This window comes from Labeo rohita, chromosome 11, assembly GCF_022985175.1.
Source record: "Labeo rohita strain BAU-BD-2019 chromosome 11, IGBB_LRoh.1.0, whole genome shotgun sequence".
Classification (NCBI taxonomy): domain Eukaryota; kingdom Metazoa; phylum Chordata; class Actinopteri; order Cypriniformes; family Cyprinidae; genus Labeo; species Labeo rohita.
The window spans coordinates 5,682,113-5,701,796 of record NC_066879.1 but is presented as its reverse complement, the minus strand read 5'-3'; the positions used below and the strand labels follow the sequence as shown (position 1 = coordinate 5,701,796).

The 19,684-nt window shown below is 36.0% G+C and overlaps 1 protein-coding gene across 1 annotated transcript in view; it reads left to right on the top strand.

Annotated features, from left to right (window-relative positions):
- LOC127172910 (inactive N-acetylated-alpha-linked acidic dipeptidase-like protein 2) overlaps positions 1-19,684 on the top strand; it is a 302,371-nt gene that overhangs the window by 200,341 nt on the left and 82,346 nt on the right. Inside the window, 2 exon segments of the mRNA XM_051122434.1 lie at positions 3,048-3,253; positions 5,033-5,161. Coding sequence (XP_050978391.1) covers positions 3,048-3,253; positions 5,033-5,161 — 335 coding nt within the window.

Here is a 19,684-nt window from a genome sequence, read left to right as displayed (position 1 = left end):
TATTTATTTATCATTTTGATGTCATCTTAATAACTTCCCTTAAGACCGCATCGGTACTCTTGAATACAGGTGGGTTATAATATTCCTTAGTTCTTTGCTCTTGTGAGGTTGATGAGTCTGTTTCCACCCTCGCTAGCTGTCAGTCAGAGGTGGCCCAGTGCCGTTTATAGCCCACGGCTAATTGCATGAGAAATTGTTTCTTTTCTGGTCTGTAAGTCGTTTGCTGTATGTGAAGGCAGAGTGTGTATAAATGTAGAAAAAGTGCACACAGATTTTATGTTTATTTAATTTTAAGTTTATTTTAAAAACAAGTCTCTACTGCTTATGAAGGTAGCGTTTATTTTGATTGAAAAAAGACTCTAATATTGTGAAATGTTATTACCAGTTAAAATAACTGTTTTCTGTTTTAATATACTTTAAAATTTAATTTATTCCTGCAGTCACAAAGCTGTCTTTTAGCAGCCATTAGTACATAAATCATTTTATATTTTGACTTGATGCTCAAGAAACCTTTTAAATTATTATAAATGCAGAAAACAGCTGAATCGAGCCACTCTCAGATGCCTGTCGGTCACACCGACAGAGGTCGCTCCCACGATAGTTGATTGACATGAGCGTCTTACCTCTGATCAGCTGTAACAGTCCGAACTCCATTGTTTCGAAGCGGGGATGTAAGTTAAGAATATCTCCGATTGAGTGATTGAGGTGTTGTGTTGCTGGATGTAATAATGAACATAGTGGTCATCATTTACTCCTGACATCTGAGCCGCTGAAGATACAGTGGATTATGTTTGTTTGTGAAGGAAATGCACCTCCTGATCTACATAAATGCATCTATGTTTGCGCAAATCATTCGTGATCCAGCTTCACCTACAGCAGAAGTGAGTGTAAGGTTCTTTTTATGAATCTCTGCAATCACCTTTCCTAATAGCGTGCTAATTAGCAAGTTTCGTGGCTAAACGCACTAAATGCGGCTAAAGTAAACAGGCTCGTCACTCCACAGAGAGAAGAGAGGGGCGGGGCGAGCAGAGATAATTTGCATTTAAAGAACAACCCCTTAGAATGGGATGATTTTTGCAGAGCTGATTTTGACAGGGTAAAAAGGGTGTTGTTTTACACAACCATTGAAAATTTTTAACCAAAGTGTATTATAGACTTTTCATTAAGACCCTAAAGAATCATATCAACTTGTGGGCATCCGATGACCCCTTTAAAATAGAAATCTTGGGTATAAATATAAATATTGCACATTATAAATATTTTTACTGTTAATTTTAAAAAATTAACAACAACAACAATATATATTGTTTTAAATGGCTTATTTTTAACAACTGTTTGGTTGAAAAGTTGAAGTTATAATAATAATAATAATAATAATAATGTTTTAATAATTATTCATATTTTTATTTGACATTATTATTATTATTGTTATTATTATTATTATTATTATTATTATTTAGGGCTGGGCGATTTTGGCCAAAAAAATTAAATCTCAATTTTTTTTTCAGAACGTTTGACTGATTCTTTTTTACGATTTTTAACTAATCAACTTGAAAATGTAACTACAGCATGTTTCAAGTAACTTTTTTTTAACCCAACTAGTTAAAGAATTCTATTCCAAGTGAACCACAGATGAAGTTGTCAACATAATGTAAATGTTAGACAAATCATTTGTTAAATATCTTTGCAGAAAAAGATGCATAAACTACAACTACATCTTGTAACTTGTATTCTACATATTCTATGTTCAGAAATAATACGAGAAAAATGCTTAAAAAAACTCCTCAAAAGTCAAGATAATTCAAATTCAAAATCAAAATCACTGAAGGTATAACACCACCAGTAGACTATTATTAACTATAAATGTTCTGTAAAAACAATGAACAGAAGCTTTTGGGGCTGTCATCATGATGCAAACATGAAATATCAGACGTACAGTATTAGTTCTTCACAGGTTTTTTATCTGATTGCGCTGCTTCTCCATTGTTTTTTTCTATGTAAACATGGACACGTCTGACTTTTTTGCTCATGTTTCATGCATGAACAGCATTCTAAAAAAGCGGTGCTCAAGTTAAAAGAAGTGAACTCCCATCTCTTTGCATGTTTTTTCTTATTCCACTGCCCGCGTCGCATCTTTGTCAGCACAAAAGTGCATTCTGTGTGAACACGCCTAGCGCTGTGAGTGCGTCACACGTGAGCGGTTAATCACGTGTGCCTACAAGTGGTTGGATCGTATATTTCTCTTTACTGTGATCAGTGGCATACTGTCAGAGTGTCTAATTATAATGTTTGGTAATATTTATGTTCAAAATTGTGATTCCTTGATTTCTAAAAAAATAAAATTGTGGCAAAACATTAAATTCATAATAATCAATAAAATCTGAAAAATCGCCCAGCCCTAGTATTAGTTTTATTTGAGCCATACACGTTATTTAACATCACTGAATCAATATTAATATGTTAGGTTACAGCAGGACAAACTTAATTTAAGGTTCTGATTCCCCTGGTGAAAAAAACAGCATATGCTGGATGGTATGTTTTGATGCTGGGATGCTGGTTAGGTATGTTTTGATGCTGGTTTAACGTGGTCCTTAGTTGGTTTATGCTGGTCCTTGACCAGCAACGTGACCAGCATAAACCAGCAAAAGACCAACATAAACCAACTAAGGACCAGCTTAAACCAGCATCAAAACATACCTACCAGCATATGCTGTTTTTTTCACCGGGGTCGGTAGAAATAGCAACTTAATTGTAGGTCACTACTTTTTTTTTTGTTTTTACAGTGTGGTAAAGTATACAATTAACCAATTAACAGATTTCTGTTTAAATTGACCTGCACATTTAATTTGTTTCATATGCAATATAAGGTTCCAGATGGCAGGAAATCTATTTAAAATGTGTATATGAAAAGAAAAAGAAAAAAAGAAATCCTCCTTTACCCTGCAGTTGATTGACCCTCAGCCTTAGTGAACATGTTTGTTGGTGTGTGAGTGTTTGTTTGTTTCTTGTTCTGTGTGTAAGTGTTCCCGCTCTGTTTCCCCTTGTAGATCGATATGTACTGGTTGGCAGTCGTCATGGCAGCTGGTACGAGGGTGCGTTGGCGGACTGGGGGAACGGCTCTGCAGTCATGACTCAGATCATCGCCTCCATGACGGCTCAAACCCGTGCAGGCTGGCAGCCCGACCGCACCATCGTCTTCTGCTCCTGGGGGGGAACCTCATTGGGCAACATCGGCTCCTTTGAGTGGGGGAAGGTAGTATTTGGGTATTCCAATCCAGGCTCATTGGAGAAAAAAAAAAAAAAAAAAAAAAACATGGCAGTTGTGACATTTCTGCTAAATGATATGTGACCCTGGACCACAAAACCAGTCTTAAGTCGCTGGGGTATATTTGTAGAAATAGCCAAAAATACATTGTGTGGGTCAAACTGATTGATTTTTGTTCTATGCCAAAAATCATTAGGATATTAAGTAAAGATCATGTTCCATGAAGATATTTGGTAAAATTCCTACTGTAAATATATCAAGACTTAATTTTTGATTAGTAATATGCGTTGCTAAGAACTTAATTTGACGACTTTAAAGGTGATTTTCTGAATATTTTGATTTTTTTGCACCCTCAAATTGCAGATTTTCAAATAGTTGTATCTCAGCCAAATATTGGTCTATTATAGCAAACCATACGTCAATGGAAAGCTTATTTATTCAGCTTTCAGGTGATTTATAAATCTCAATTTGGACAAATTGACCCTTATGACTGGTTTTGTGGTCCAGGATCACATATTATGTTCCTTGTACATTTTGCAAAACGTTTAAGGTGAAATGTCCAGTGAGTGATGCAAAAAACACGGGCGGTTATATCCAAAACATATAAACATGATTCTTTCATTTTTTATTATTGTTTTATTATGTTGCTTGTTGTAGGCATCACAGTTAAGAAATTAAATGTCTGTTGAGTGGTGCTAAAACGTCAATGCTTTATCACGTTTAAAAATAACATACCGCTCACTAATCCTAACAATAGTGTTAACAGAAGCAAATGTGAGATAAAAACACATTTTAGCCACTTTAGATTGCTTGTGTAAGTCTTTGAGCTCTTTTATTGTGACTTGTGTTTCGCTGGACTCGACCCGGCCGCTCCGTGCAATGCTATACCAGGTGTGCTTCTGAGCAAGTTTACTACATCAAAAAAGCCGTATATATGGAGCTGGTTATGTGATGCAAATGTCAAAATGTAGCTGTTAGTTTACAAATCATGAACTACAGTAAAAGCATTTTTAAGGTGAAAGCATTTAATGTGCAGGGAACCGTGCAAAATAAGTATTTCTTAATTAGTATCCTGCCTCTGTAATCATAATTTGTCTAAAAAGTAAATAAATGTTCAACATGGATATGACAAGACAAATGAACATGTGCCCTTTATGACCTCTATGTGGCATCTGGGTCACATCATAGCCTACAATTTACATATATAAGCTACATTTTTTTAGATATAGATTTTAAAAATGATGCTTGGATTTGTCTGGTACATCATAATACACTTTATAGAAATCTCTGGCTACGCAGAGTCGTGACCCCAAAGCTGAGTTTAGTAGTAGGTCAAAAGCACTCCCATTTTTCTCTTCCTCAGTTTGACAACTTAACCAAATGAGGAAAAACAAAAATAGTACAGATTAGCCCTGAGCAGCCGTACAAAAGCTTGCTAACATGATCAGCAAGCCATGAAGATTCAATCAGACAGATGGATGATTTTGGAGTGTTAATGAAATTATTCTGTTCGGCAAAGGAGTTTATTCTAATCAGTACAATGCTAACGTCATCATTAATCTTAAGAAGCCCATAATAATGTCACAATAAAATGATCACTTTTGAGTATGAGAAAGACAATAATGATTCGTATTATTCACAATGCTCATTTCACAAAATTGTAGTGTCTCATTGGGGGTTACTCAGGCTTTTATGCCAAAATATCAATCAAGGCTCTGACACATCATCAGTTGGCAGCAGATGGCTGTGTTCTATGTGTCTGTACAGGAGAATGCAGTGGTTCTTCAGAGCAGGGCAGTGGCTTATGTCAGCCTGCACAGTCCTGTCAGAGCCCCTGGATCCCTGCAGGCCACAGTGTCACCTTCCCTTCAGCAACTGGCAGCTGAAACCCAAAAGGTACTTTTAAAAGTTAATTTATATTGTCTTGGATGAGATACTTGCAATTAGGAATTTAAATATAGTAGATAAACCCCTTGTGAAAATGTGAATAATTTGAACAACATAAGAGAGATCATACAAAATGCATGTTATTTTTTATTTAGTACTGTCCTGAGTAAGATATTTTACATAAAAGATGTTTGCATATAGTCCACAGGACAAAAACATAGCTGAAATTATTAAAATAACCCCCTTCAAAAGTGTGGGAACCCTTGGTTCTTAATATTGTGTGTGGTTACTTGGATGATCTACGACTGTTTTTTTTTTTTTTTTTTTGTGGTGGTTGTTCATAAGTCCCTTGTTTGTTCTGAACAGTTAAACTAAATCCTCCAGGTCCTGCAGATTCTTCAGTTTTCCAGCATCTTTTGCATATTTGAACCTTTCCAGCAGTGACTGTATGATTTTGAGATCCATCTTTTCACACTGAGGACAATAGAGGGACTCAAACACAGCTATTAAAAAAGGTTCAAACATTCACTGATGCTCCTGAAGGAAACACAAAGCATTAACAGCAGTTGGGTAAAACTTTTTGAATTTGTAGATCAAGGTAAATTGTACTTAATTTGTCTTCCGGGAAACATGCAAGTATCTTCTGTTGCTTTCAAAGGGCAGTACTAATTGGAAAAAAATGTGGACATCTTCATCCTCTTCAAAAGTTTTCAACTTAATGCATTGTGTTTCCTTCTGGAGCATCAGTGAATGTTTGAACCTTTTTTAATAGTTGTGTTTGAGTCTCAGTTTAACCTGTAGGACTTTTCTGAAGAACAGTGCTCAGTTTAGCAAACAAGGGACTCATGAATAACCACCACAAAACAAAAAAACAGTCGTAGATCATCAAGGTAACCACACACAGTATTAAGAACCAAGGGTTCCCAAACTTTTGAAGAGGGTTATTTTAATCATTTCAGCTATTTTCTTTGTCTTGTGGACTACATGTAAACGTCTTTTATGTAAAATATCTTACTCAGGACAGTACTAAATAAAAAATTACATGCATTTTGTATGATCTCTCTTGTGTTGTTCAAATTATTCACATTTTCACAGATTCTGCAAGGGGTTCCCAAACTTTCGCATGCCACTATATGTGTTACAAAGTTATATTAATTACTCACCTTTGTGTCATTCCAAACCCGAAAGACTTTTGTTCATCTTCGGAACACAAATTAAGATATTTTTTTGATTAAATCCAAAAGCTTTCTGATGCTGCATAGACAGCAATGCAACTACCACGTTCAAGACCCAGAAAGGTATTAAGGACATTGTTAAAATAGACCATGTGACATCGGTGGTTCAACTATAGGGCTTCATCTTGCTTTGTTTAAATTTAAAGTAGGATGTGATTGACTGAACACTAAATTTAATTTTGGATATTCCCAACAGCGAATGTGGAATTGACACTTATCCTAGACTGTTAATTCACTAAACAGTGTGCACCTCACTTTTTGCATAAAACCTCTCTGCTGCATCTTATTTACAGTCTGAGTTTCGCGTTTCAGTGGCATTTCCAATAATGTGAGATATAACTCATCTAACTTATCCAACTTTAATATAGCACTTGTGTTATGCTCAAGTTTCCAGATATATAGAGCATCTTACTCATTCTGACAGGTTCATTTATGATTTGTGTGAATATATTGTAGTTTGTCTGAAATTATGCCTAAATTCTTTAAAACCTCAGTATGGCCTTGCTTATTAACTCTGTGTAACTCCAAAGCAACTTCAGTGAGTTACCCTCTTTAGCATCAGGTAATTGTACCAGATGTGAATGGAGCAACAAAAACAGTTAATGCATATTGTCAGTGTATCATTTGCTTTGTATAGCATGCTGTAGGTCAGAGGCCCTGATCCAGTGACAGCGTGCCCTATTATTTTTATCCAGACAATAATTTTCTTCATTAACCTAAATGCCAGTCCACCTGTGACATTTCAACCTAATAAAGTAAGCTCTGACCTGCACCGCTGCCGCTATCAAAATCTCCCCTGCAAAACATCTAAGAAATGGCATGAGTTCAGTTGAATAATTATTTCCCTTATCATCGGCAGTCTGGCCGTAATGTTTGGAAAGTAGTTCATTGGGGAAAAATAATTGATGAGGCTGTGATTTGATGTGAATAGGAGAGAGGACTCAGGATGGAGTTTTGCAAAATGGCTTGGTATGCTTTGCATAACACTAAGCACCTGTTTAAAAAGTATTGAAAATCTCTATGAGCAGCTAGAGGTGGAATTGTATGCATATATGTGCTTATAGCTCCTCTCTTATGAAATGGCAGGCTTTGGGTTATTCGTCATAAATTGAAATATGCATAACAAAAGAAGAGTCTAGCATGTTTAGAAAAGTCCCACCTGTTCCAAAAAACATTTTTACATTCACATTTATTCATTTAGCAGATTGTTTTGTTTATATTGTGCTTTTTATTGCTTTGCTTATACCCTTATTTTTATTTTTATATATTTTTTTAAAATTTAAAAATAATGCAAATTAAATGTTTAGTCATCTTCCCTGTTGTTGTAGCAGATTCGGTAGGAGCCAGCATGAGATAAAAACATTTTAGCCTCTTTATCTTGCTTGTGTAAGTCTTTGAGCTCTTTTATTGTGACTTGTGTTTCACTGGACTTAACCCAACTCCTCTGTTTAGCAAGTGTAATTCAGTACCGGGTGTGCTTCTGAGCAAGTTTACTATATCAAAAGAGCCATATATTTGGAGCAGGTTGTGTGATGCAAATTTCAGAATTTACCTATTAGTTATAAATCATGAACTACAGTGAAAGCATTTTGAGGTAAAAGTATTTAATGTGCAAGGAACCATGCAAAATAAGTATTTCTTAATCAGTAATCTGCCCCTGTAATCATAATTTGTGTGAAAAGTAAATCAGGAAATCAGTGTGTTATCATTTTGCCAAAGTAAATCATGTAGGAACTATTACATATGAGCATGTGCTCTTTATGACCCCATAAAGGGGGTCAAATGTTCAAATGCTATAAAACTAGTTCTATATTTATATTGTATGTTTGTACTATTTGTCACTTATTAGTAACCTAAACTCATGTTTTACTATAGTAAAATCCTCAATAGTTTCTACTAAAGTCCAATAAAATCAAGTACTTTTGTACTTTTGATTAAGTAAAAAAACTAAAAGGAGTGTTTATACTTTTATCTATTAGCGTTTTCCTCAAGTTCCTCAAGAACATACTTGACATAAACTCAATTTCCGAGTACACTGTCAATGACTGCAAATAAGGAATGTCGAAAGCTATTTGTCCAAAAAGCAAAAATATGCATTGTACACAATGCCAAACCATTTTCCTCATATTCACTACATATTTACCTATTACCTACAAATGTATTGTTGAGTTAATTGTTGTGTATTGTTGAGACAAAACACAACATCATTAAAAACTGATATTTAGGTCTCTTCTAAATCAGACTCAAAAGCCTATAAAAGTACTTTTTTAAAGTCGTTTTAAAAGCATTCAGATTATGGGCAGAGCGAATGGTAAATATTTAGTTATTCCATAACCAAGATCCAGCTATCCAAAAGGCCATTGGGCCTTTGAACACAGAACCGCAGAACACAGAGCAATAGTTTATCAGCAGTTTCTTTGAGTTTTAGTTTCAGTGAACCCTACATACTCACATGAACAGGGGCAGACTGGGACAAAATTTCAGGCTGGGAAATCTTACACTCATCCAGGCCATCCTATACACCCACACCAGATTTTAAAACCACAGACAACAGTATTTTTTTTTTTTATGGCCATCATCATCATCATCACATAAAATAGTTTAAATTGGCTGGGGCTGTGCAAAATAATTAAATCTTATCTTTTACTTCCAATTTCCTTTTTAGTCTTTTTTCTATCTGTATCTCTTGTGTGTGTTTACTTTTTTCACAGATTTTCTTGTGACACCTTGTTTCACAGACACCTTGTTGCGAAACAACCACCTGATTGTAATTTGTTTGCACATAGTATAGGCCTACATTTATTTTAGAAAAATGTAAGTATTACATTAGGACCATGTGTTATTGTTTTAGCTTGCCTAAATGTCAAAATTAGTACAATAATAGCTACATCTTGAATATATCTTTATAGAAAAATCTTAAAACTGAACGTTTTTGCTTTCTCATAGATCATGTTTTGTCCTAAGGGAAATTACCCACGGTATTCTTGGGCCTATGGTAAACCTATAGTAACCATGTTTTTTTGGCAGATTGATTCCCATTTGTACAACCAGAGTTTTACTACAAATACCATGGCAGAACTATACAGTGTAGCAAAACCATTGTTCATTTGTGGTTACCATGGTTTAACTATAGTAACCATGGTTTTTGGTTTAATTTTTTTTTTTTTTTTTAAAAACACAAGGGTTTTCACAAGGGTTGTGTTGTCTGCCTTAGCTCCTATGTCTTTTTGTTATTATTGCAGTAATTGACTGCTACTGCTAACATTTACTAGCAGTTAAATGCCTAACTAAGTAAACAAAGACAAAACTACAATAGTCTATTTACTAGGGGTGTAACAGTACACAGATGTCACGGTTCGGACAAGGGGAAAAAACTGACACGTAACATAGCGTATATTTGCTGAGTTTCAGTATAGTTTTGTGGCCGAAAGGAAACTCAAATGGCAGAAAGCGACATTCTGTTTGTTTTTTGTTTTAAGTTGATTTTGCTGGTATAAGGAAATTTGAAGTAATCACGCCGGCGCACACAATCACAAAACATATCAGTTCCAAGTTTCCAGCATTGCTAACTTGACAGCACAGTTGGTACTTTATCAAAATAAAACACAGTGAACCAAACCAAACGTTAGAACGTGACTGAAATACAAAGTTTATAATTTACATAATAAATAAAAGTTTAGCATCGCAAATATGGAAATATTACGGAATGTTTGGATTTGTGCCGAATGAGAGAGGTAGGATACAAGAGCACAAAGCTCCATTTCACAGACAGTTGAGTGCGCAAGCCTTTAAAGTAACATTATACTCCTTTGCCAGTGAGAGACGCGTTCAGAATAAGCACATGGTCACTGTCTAGTGGTCTTTGTTTTCAAGTGCGCAACTCCTGGCATTCGCTGTTCTTCTGCCGGCGGTTATCAAACAGAGTTGCATTACTGCGGGCGCCCCCTTCTGGATTGAGGGTGAATTGCCTGTATTTGCTGTAAGGCCTCATGCACCGAACCGAGATGCCAGTACTGTGATGGTTCGGTACAAACACATGTATCGTTACACCCCTACTATTTACAGATATAACTGACCTGCACTTGAAGTACTGAACAGGACAGTTTTTTTCTCTCTGCTCCACTTGGGCACTTCCACTCCATTCTTGAGTCTTATATCTTTTTGGCGGACATGCGTGAGGTGAAACGCGTTGCCAGTCGAGACTAACCGATCCATAATTTATTAGAGTTTTATTATCGAACTGGTGAATTCCAAAATAATCACTTTTATACATTCAGCAGGCAACACAAACAACAACAACAAAACTACAAAAAAATTGGAGGGCAGAGGGCCAAATTGGCTGCCAGGCCAATTTACATGAAGTACTTTCATTGAAACAAATCTTTGAATGCTAGAGTGCGTTCACCTCAGTGCACCTCACCTTGCTACTGAAGGTCACTTTTGAAGTTTGAGATAAATGAGCGTCTTGATAGATGACACTTTCATGTCCATAAATAAATTAACAAATAAATATTGGCTAAATGACACTTTGATCCTTTAATAAAATGTAGAATCTAATGCCATTTCCTACATTCAAAGCACCTTAAATGCGAATGTACAACCTCTTGTTTATCTGATTTGCTAATTCTGCCGGCTATCCTGTAGTTTGATCACAACAAAGAGGAAAACCATTTAGCATCAGCACTTTTCATTGTCTAAAAGTCCAGCTTTTTGGCCCTACACCTCCCTTCCACCAATCGTTTTCTGTCTCCCAGTAAATTGATAATGGCTTATGCTAATTGCTGTTGTCCTGTCAGAGCCTTTCGACGCAATGAGACACAAGATGCCCTCATTAGCATGCTAATTGAATGGAATACCATCTAATCAAAGATGCACAGGGGCTGTTTGAGGATGACTTGGATGAATGACTTTCAATTGTCAGGTGCAATAAAAGAAAGGTTCGTTTTTATTTTTATGAAGTGATTGTTTTCGTGTTTGTGTTACAATTAGGTCTTTTTTTTATTATTTTACTCTGCATAAATCAATATCACAGGCCTTTATGCTGGTGTCCCAGTACTATTAACCAAATGCATCACACATGAGGTTTCTCATTGCAGCCATCACAGTTTGTCCCTTTGTGCCGTGAAATCTCTCGCCTCCACTTACTTTGTTATGTGACCTCTTGCCTCTAATTGTACATGCAGTTTTTCCAGTCATCTTGGATTGCTGCAATTGTGCAATTTATCTTAGACGTTCTCTTGGAGGCATCAGGTATCCACAACACTTTCAATATTTTGAGACGTTTTAACAACACTATAAATCATGTTAGAGCTATGGAGGTAATACTTTCCACTTATCTTGCTTTGCAGCTGTCTTTGGAATAGAGATGCCACTGCGGTGATGTTTTGAATGGGTGCACTGGAACCAATTATAATAAAGGAAGTACTTCTGTTGGGATTACAGAGCAAAACACAAAGTAAATTGAGAGACTTTTCATTGTTTAATTGGGTATTGTTGTCGCAACATGTGCGTGCCTGTCTAGTTTAAAATGAAATTACACAGGGAGGAAAGCAAACAATGAGGTATAATGTTTTGAGTGGGAAAACCTGTGATTTGAAATGGTGTAATTTGATTTGGAAGGAAGCGTGTTTATTTGACCATCCCAAATATCATTGAATGGTTCAGTTCATAAAACACACTCTTAAAAATAAAGGTGCTTTAAAAGGTTCTTCACAGCGATGCCAAAGAAGAAGCATTTTTGGTTCCACAGAGAGCCATTCTGTCAAAGGTTCTTTAAAGAACCATCTCTTTCTCACCTTTTATATTCTGAAGAACTTTCTTTTGCCACAACGAAACAGAAAGGTTCTTCAGATGTTAAAGGATCTTTATGAAACCATTTAGACAAAAAAAGGTTCTTCTATGGCATTGTGAAGCACCTTTATTTTTAAAAGGGTCCTATTATGCTCTTTTACAAAGTCTTGATTTTGTTTTGGGGGTGTGCTAGAACATGCTTTCATGCTTGGTGAAAAACGCATTATTTTTAACATAATTCACATTATTACAATACATTTCTCCCAGTCTGGCACAAATGGCATGATTAGTTCCGGGTTTAATGAAGGCCCGCCTCCCAAAAAGTGAAATGTGTTGTGATTGGTTAGCTCTCCCACTGCATTGCGATTGGCGAACAGCTTAAACAGTGTTTCAGTACTGCCATGCCCCTTGTCAAAGAAGCAAGTTTCGTGTACAAGCTAGATTAAGTCATTCTTACGTTTTAAGTATAGATATTTTTTCTTTCAAAAACACATCAATTCACTACAGTAGGCCTTTATTGACCCCCCCGGAGCCGTGTGAGGTACTTTTTATTATGGATGGATGCACATTATTGGACTTGTTTTGGACTGATGAAGAGAAACGCCTGTCTATGCTATTCTAAAGCTTGGAAGTGCCAGGATAAATTTTAATATAACTGAAAGAAGGAAGTCATATACACCTAGAATGCATGGAGGGTGAGTAAATAATATGCTACAGAAGTGTTGCGTCCTATCGTCACCCTGCAAGATCGCCAATACATGATATTATGGTGCTAATTTATTTAATTATTTACATATATGTGACCCTGGATCACAAAACCAGTCGTAATGTGATGTTTATACATCATATGAAAGCTGAATAAATAAGCTTTTCAAATATTTCATAGGACAATATTTGGCCAAGATATGACTATTTAAAAATCAGGAATCTAAGGGTGCAAAAAAATCAAAATATTGAGAAAATTGCCTTTAAAGTTCTTCAAATAATGTTCTTAACAATGTATATTACTAATCAAAAATTACGTTTTCATACATTTACAGCAGGAATTTTACAAAATATCTTAATGGAACATGATCTTTACTTAATTTCATAATGATTTTTGCCATAAAAGAAAAATCAATAATTTTGACCCATACAATGTATTTTTGGTTATTTCTACAAATAAACCCCAGCGACTTAAGACTGGTTTTGTGGTCCAGGGTCACATATAGTTTCCTTGCCCGAAACCAGCTTCAGCATAAAGCTAAAAGCAGCTTAACATTATCAAAGAACATCATCACTGATTAGCCTAGCCTATTCTAGTTCAAGTTTATTTTATTTTTTTCTAACTTTTTTAGTTTGTTGTAGTTCTTGAAAAAAGATTTAAAAAAAACAAAACAAAATATCTCCCTTTTGGAGTGGACTTTGAGATTTGTAACTTTGTAGATCTTTTTTATGCCCAAAAATACACACCACACACTGACTAAAAGTCAAAAAGTGAAAAAGCATAATAGCACCACTTTAAGAGTGCACAGTGAATCATTCCTGTTATGCAATACCTAAAAAATTTTACATGCTTTTGTTTCACCAGTAACACTTACTGATGATTTTCTCACCCCCATGCCATCCACATTCATTCTTGTCTTCCTTTCTTCACTCGAAAAGAAATCAAGATTTTTGAGGAAATTCCAGGATTTTTCTCCATATAGTGGACTTTAATAGGGAGCAATGGGTTGAAGGTCCAAATTGCAGATTGCTTGCAAATTGTTTTGAATGCAGCTTTATCCCTGCATACGGCACGTTTGACCTTTCCAATGTGATTACGTAAGTTGAGCTAGTGCGGTCAAAAAATATAATTTTTTTGTTGTTGTTGTTGTTGTTGTTGTTTTTTTTAGAAAATGGCCAATAATTTTGCTAGATAAGACCCTTATTCCTCTAGGATTGTGTACAGCCATTTGATGCTGCATTTTGGACCATCAACCCACTGATCCCCATTGAAGTCCACTATATGAAGAAAAATCCTGGAATGTTTTCTTCAATAACCTTACTTACAACTAAAGAAAGAAAGACATGGACATCTTGGATGACATGGGGATAAGTAAATTATCAGGAATTCTTTATTCTGGAGATTAATTAATTCTTTAAGTTAAATTTAATATTTTTAACCACTTTTTAAAATGGTCATAATATTCCAATTTACCGAGATATACCAAGAATTGAGGTTATTCAAATTACTATGAAACTGTACTGAACAGTAGGATTTACGCTGATAGAGATCTCAATAGTTTTATTTAATCTCCTCTTGAATAGCCAAACCTTCCATTACAGCTCTTATAACCAGCTGACTCTCTTATGTAAAGTTTTTTCTCTAGATTAGGTGTTTTAAAACCTGTTAAGCTTTAAGTAATCCTCTCTAAAATCCATGTCTCTTGCACCAAAGTAAAATGCGGTAGTCTTTTTCATAGAATAATTTATTCAGACAGCACAGGAGCTTGTTGAGCTCTAAATGTAGGTCACATTCACATGTACACAACTTTTACCAAAAACAGAATGCTATTTTTTCGAGTTTAAATCAGTACGGTATGGCTGCGGTAAATAATGATCAAGTCAAGTTTGTTTCATTATTCATGTGTCTCAAGCATTATATATCAACACATGCTGTTATCTCTGACAGGTAAAGGACATTGCATTTGTGCTCTTAGTAATAACCTTGGGATTTGTTTCGGCCCACCTTGTATTTCCTCCCACGCTATACTTCATATTAGTTCACATAAATCTGACCTATATATCTGACAGCTCAGTTGCATTCAGATGAGAAATGTTTAGAGAAAATCAGTATAACGTAATCCCTCAAAAAAAAAGAGTCCATTTTGATCATAGAGAAATGCAGATTGCTATACAAGCAATCTGAATGTTTATCAAAGCCAGGCTTAGCTTTAAGATTGGAAACCAGAAATCAGAACACTAGAGTTTGCAATGGATGGTGAGCCACAAGGACATGGAGTAAAAAATGCAAGCATTTGCAAAATTTCCATTCTCCATTCTCCAAGTTGAAGGTTCAATTTTCACTTGATTTGAGTTTTGCTTCAAGTGCATTATCAGACTGAAAGTCCCTTTCAAAGCTTGGGAATGCACTTGAGCAGCTATTTTTAGTCATGCAAGTGCAGCTCATATCTAACTGAATTTAATAGATGGTATCATAAACTTTAGGGTTTTTTTTTTTCCTTGGTTAAAGGAGCATTTCATTTTATCATTTTATAAACCATATGGGAAAGCAACTTTAGAATGTTCATTTTTAAACAGTAATATTTAAAAATGTCCAACTAAAAATTTTAGAAAAACATGTACCATGAAAAACCTATTGCACTAAGTGCAAGTAGCGATAGATGCTATGTACACTAAGTGAAAATAGCAATTAGATGCCATTTACACTAAGTGAAAATAGCAGTGTTTTTGGCGAAATGCTAAAAATACCTTAATATTCTAATAATAATAATATTCTATACAGGGTTTGACATTAACTTTTTTGCTTACCAGCCACTGTGGCTAGCAGTTTTCCAAATTTACTAGCCACTCACTGGCCACAGTTTTGCTGTTTGAAAATACATTATATATGACTAAAGGTACCGCATCCTAAAATTTATTTAAATTGCTTCACAGGTCTTTTCTTGCCTACTTCAAGGGCATTTTTCCCTAACCGTATAAAATGCTTATAAAATGCGTATAAAATGCGTCATCTTCCATTTCAAAAATGTATATTTTATTATTAATTTCACTTAATTTAATGATATACTATAGGGCTGTTACCAATCAAATGTGTCACGAATCTGGTCCTTATTCTCAGTCCGCTCACCACCAGAGGTCGCCTTGCCATTACACAGACTGTTGCACTACACCCCGGACTACATTTCCTATGCTTTACCTCACTCACCACGCTCACACTGAATCATTGACTCAAATGATTCATTCAGAAACACCAAATCATTCAGTAACAAAACACCACTGCATGTTGCTCAGAGATGCGTGACTGTTGTGCTGTGATCTTTGTTTGAAACTATTTTCGTTAACCAGTAATTCGATAACACAATATTGTGCTAAAACGCATATACTTGTTTGAACTCTTGTATAAAATTAATGTCAAATTTACAATCGTGGTTTCAGGGAAAACTGCCATCTGTTGCTCGTGTCATGTTGCTTAACTAGGCTACGTGTTTTAAATATAAAAACAACATTATAACCGCAGTATGCTTCTTCTGTGTGCAGCTGTGTTAATTTGACTTTGTCTCACATACAGAAAGACTGTGCGATCCTTAACTGGCGTTACCTGGTTGCTGTCAATACATTAACAATTATCAATTGCCGTTCACACCAAACGTAATAAAATCAGAAAGTCATTCTCAAGGAAATTTCAGTGTTTCCGTAATTAGATGTTTTAATCAGAAGTGAAATTCTCTTTCACTTGCCCCTTCAAAAAGTCCACCTGTCCCAGATAAGCATTAATGTCGAGCTCTGTTACTGTATATAAAATTCAACCCGGCAAAGTGGTGGGATGGCAGATGTTAATGTTAAGCCCTGATTCTATGTAATATATTCTATTTACACTGTGTAAAAATAGGAGTATTTTCTTTGCAATAATAGCAGTTGCATGCTGTTTTCACTGTTTAGTGCAAGTAGTGGCAGATATCTGCTCCTCAGTATTGTAAAAACCTTTGCAATAAGAACTTTATGGCTAAACTAATAATAGCTTTATGAATGACAGCCAGTGAGAACAATATCTCTGAAATAATTATACCACTCTTTTATTGAACGGGGTCCAGGAGAAAACCAAGAATGAATTATAGTTTTTGTTGTTGTTGCAGCAGTTAAACCTGCAAATATAACTTTCTTGGAAACCAAATTAGTACAAATACTAAATGATGAATCATCATTAAAAAAAATATAAAAAATAAAGTAAGCAGTTTAGGGACAGGGAACTCCAAAGTATCCTCAGTAAATACTGTCATATTGTTCATAACTTTGATAGAACCAAAATTCTGAGAGCACTACCTGTTAGCTGGAGCTGCTGCTTCTATGATATGTGAAGCTTCAAGCGCAATATTGGCAAACTATCATAAAGACAGACTTTGCCAGTTGCTGATTGGTTATTTTGTGCAGGAGGTGGGACTTACTTCACCAGAGTCACCATTTTTTTTTTTTTTTTAAATTCCTTTTTTGTTTTTTTCTTAACCTTTATTTAGACAGGACAATAGAGAGCAGATAGGAAAGCACTGGATGGATAGAGAGAGATGGGTGGGATTGTCAAAGAGCCTCAAGATGGGATTCGAACTCGGGTCACCATGAGTGTAGTTGCATTATATGTCAGCGCACTAACCACAAGGCTATCAGCGCTTACAGGGTGTTCCACTTTCTGCTATGTATTGTCTCTGATCGGAGCTTCATAAGGTCTGGATCGCAGCTTTCGTGGACCAAGGACCTATGTAAATGTACCAATCGCAGCCCATTTTGTTCAGCATTGTGTTTAGGGTGTGAAAATGTAAAGCCAATGTCCATACAACAACAGACTGGCATGCAGCTGATAAATTATTCATTACAGAACGTTGTGCAGGTTTATTGCAACAATGGCACAGAATCTATGCCACAAACTTCACATATTTTTGAAAATCCACTGTTTAGATGATCCTGATGTCGAATGTTGTCACAGCTGTAAATGCGACAGCTTTCTTCTTTCATGAGGGGGTTTGCTGTCACGACGGCTTTGTTTCCAGGTGAACTGTTAAGGAACGCGACACACACGTCTCTTAAAAATCGAATCAGATGACGACTTCGAAACTCCTGGAATGTTTCATGCTTTATGTGCCTTATGCATCAAACATTCAGCCAACGGTCCGTGGGCACGACGTCTGAGGTTGAGCCTGCATCTGTAGTGAGGATGCCTGCTGTTTCTCGCCAAGTTCACCAAGTGCGTTCTGTTGTATTTTCAGGCTTTTGTAATAAAAACATAATCTAGCTAAATGTGAATTTCTGTTCTCAAGAGTAATCATCTGCCTCTGCACATATCACGCCAACCATATTATCTCAGCATTTTACCTCGGCAGAATTGGAATTCAAGCCACCTCTATGTGTTGCATTTCATTTTCTATCAGTGCACACTGGTTTTCTTTTCAAGATGAAATTCTCTCTGAAAGACTCTTTCTCTTGAAATGAAAAACATTCTAAGCATTTATGCTCTTTGAAACGTCTAAAAAGCTCGGCTTTGCCCTAGACTCAGTGGAAGTGCTGGTCGAAACAACTCAGTGATTGTCTACAACAAAATAAGAGTAGCTGGAAAACAGCAGCCTGACATTTTGGCAACCCTGTGAATGACAGATTACTGACCTTAGCAGAGCCGTGATCAATACTGCAAAAACCAGATGAAAGAACCAAGGGTTGTGTTTCAGACTGACCCGCATAACCATCTGATAATGCACCCCAGCATGCTTTTGTCACATTTACCTGAATTCCTTCTTGTGCACCACTGATCACACTTGAATCAAATGGCCAGTGTATACAATCACACACACACACACACACACACACACACATAACACACACAGATACAAACAGAAAGCAAGGCCACTAAGGGTGGGCTCTTCCATGGAAATCATGTGACAGCACCGAATACGCTACTGCCCCCCAGTAGTCCATTGGGCTGTAACTCTTCATTCTGTGGCGCCGCGGCCCTGTCACTCAACACTACATAAAAGCCCGGTCGGGTCCCCAGCACGATAACATCATCCGCCATTCTCTAGATTAGACCCTTTTCGCTGGGATTTCATCAAGATAATGCATGTTTTGTGTGCGTGCCATGACACGCTAATTGCAAGCCATTAGTGAAAGCATTTGGCAGGCTTCAGAGGAAGGCGTCTTATGCATACAATCTTAGATTTCTGTAACAGTGAGTTCATTGTCACCCAGCTCTATTCAACACAAATGGGGCTTTCTGTTACCCACAATTGTCTCTTCCTGTATTCGTTTTTCAATGAAAGGAAGATAGATTACTCCTTTGTGATTAATAAAGGACATGATGTCAGATTGCTATTTTTTAAACCATTTTGTGTGTATTACTGTAAAGTGTATAATATAAAATATATTCAAATTATTTCTGAAGGATCATGTGACACTGAAGACTGCAGTAATGGCTGCTGAAAATTTAGCTTTGCATCACAAGAAGAAATTGATTTTTAAAATATATTCAAATAGACTATAGATGTTCAGTAGAACTGTGGAAGTTCGTTTCTGCCATAGAAAAAAAATTAAAAAGGTAATTGCAGCTTTTTATCTCACAATTCTGACTTTTATCGCACAAGTTTTTAATTTTTTTCTTGGAAGTGCACATTTCTCTCCCACAAATACAGAAAGAAAGAAAGAACACAATTTTTCCCCCCTCAGTATTTATAACTTTTATAACCCGCAAATACGAGTATATATCTCACAATTGTGAGAAAAAAAGTCTTGCAAGAAAAAGTCATAATTGCGAGGAAAAAAAGTC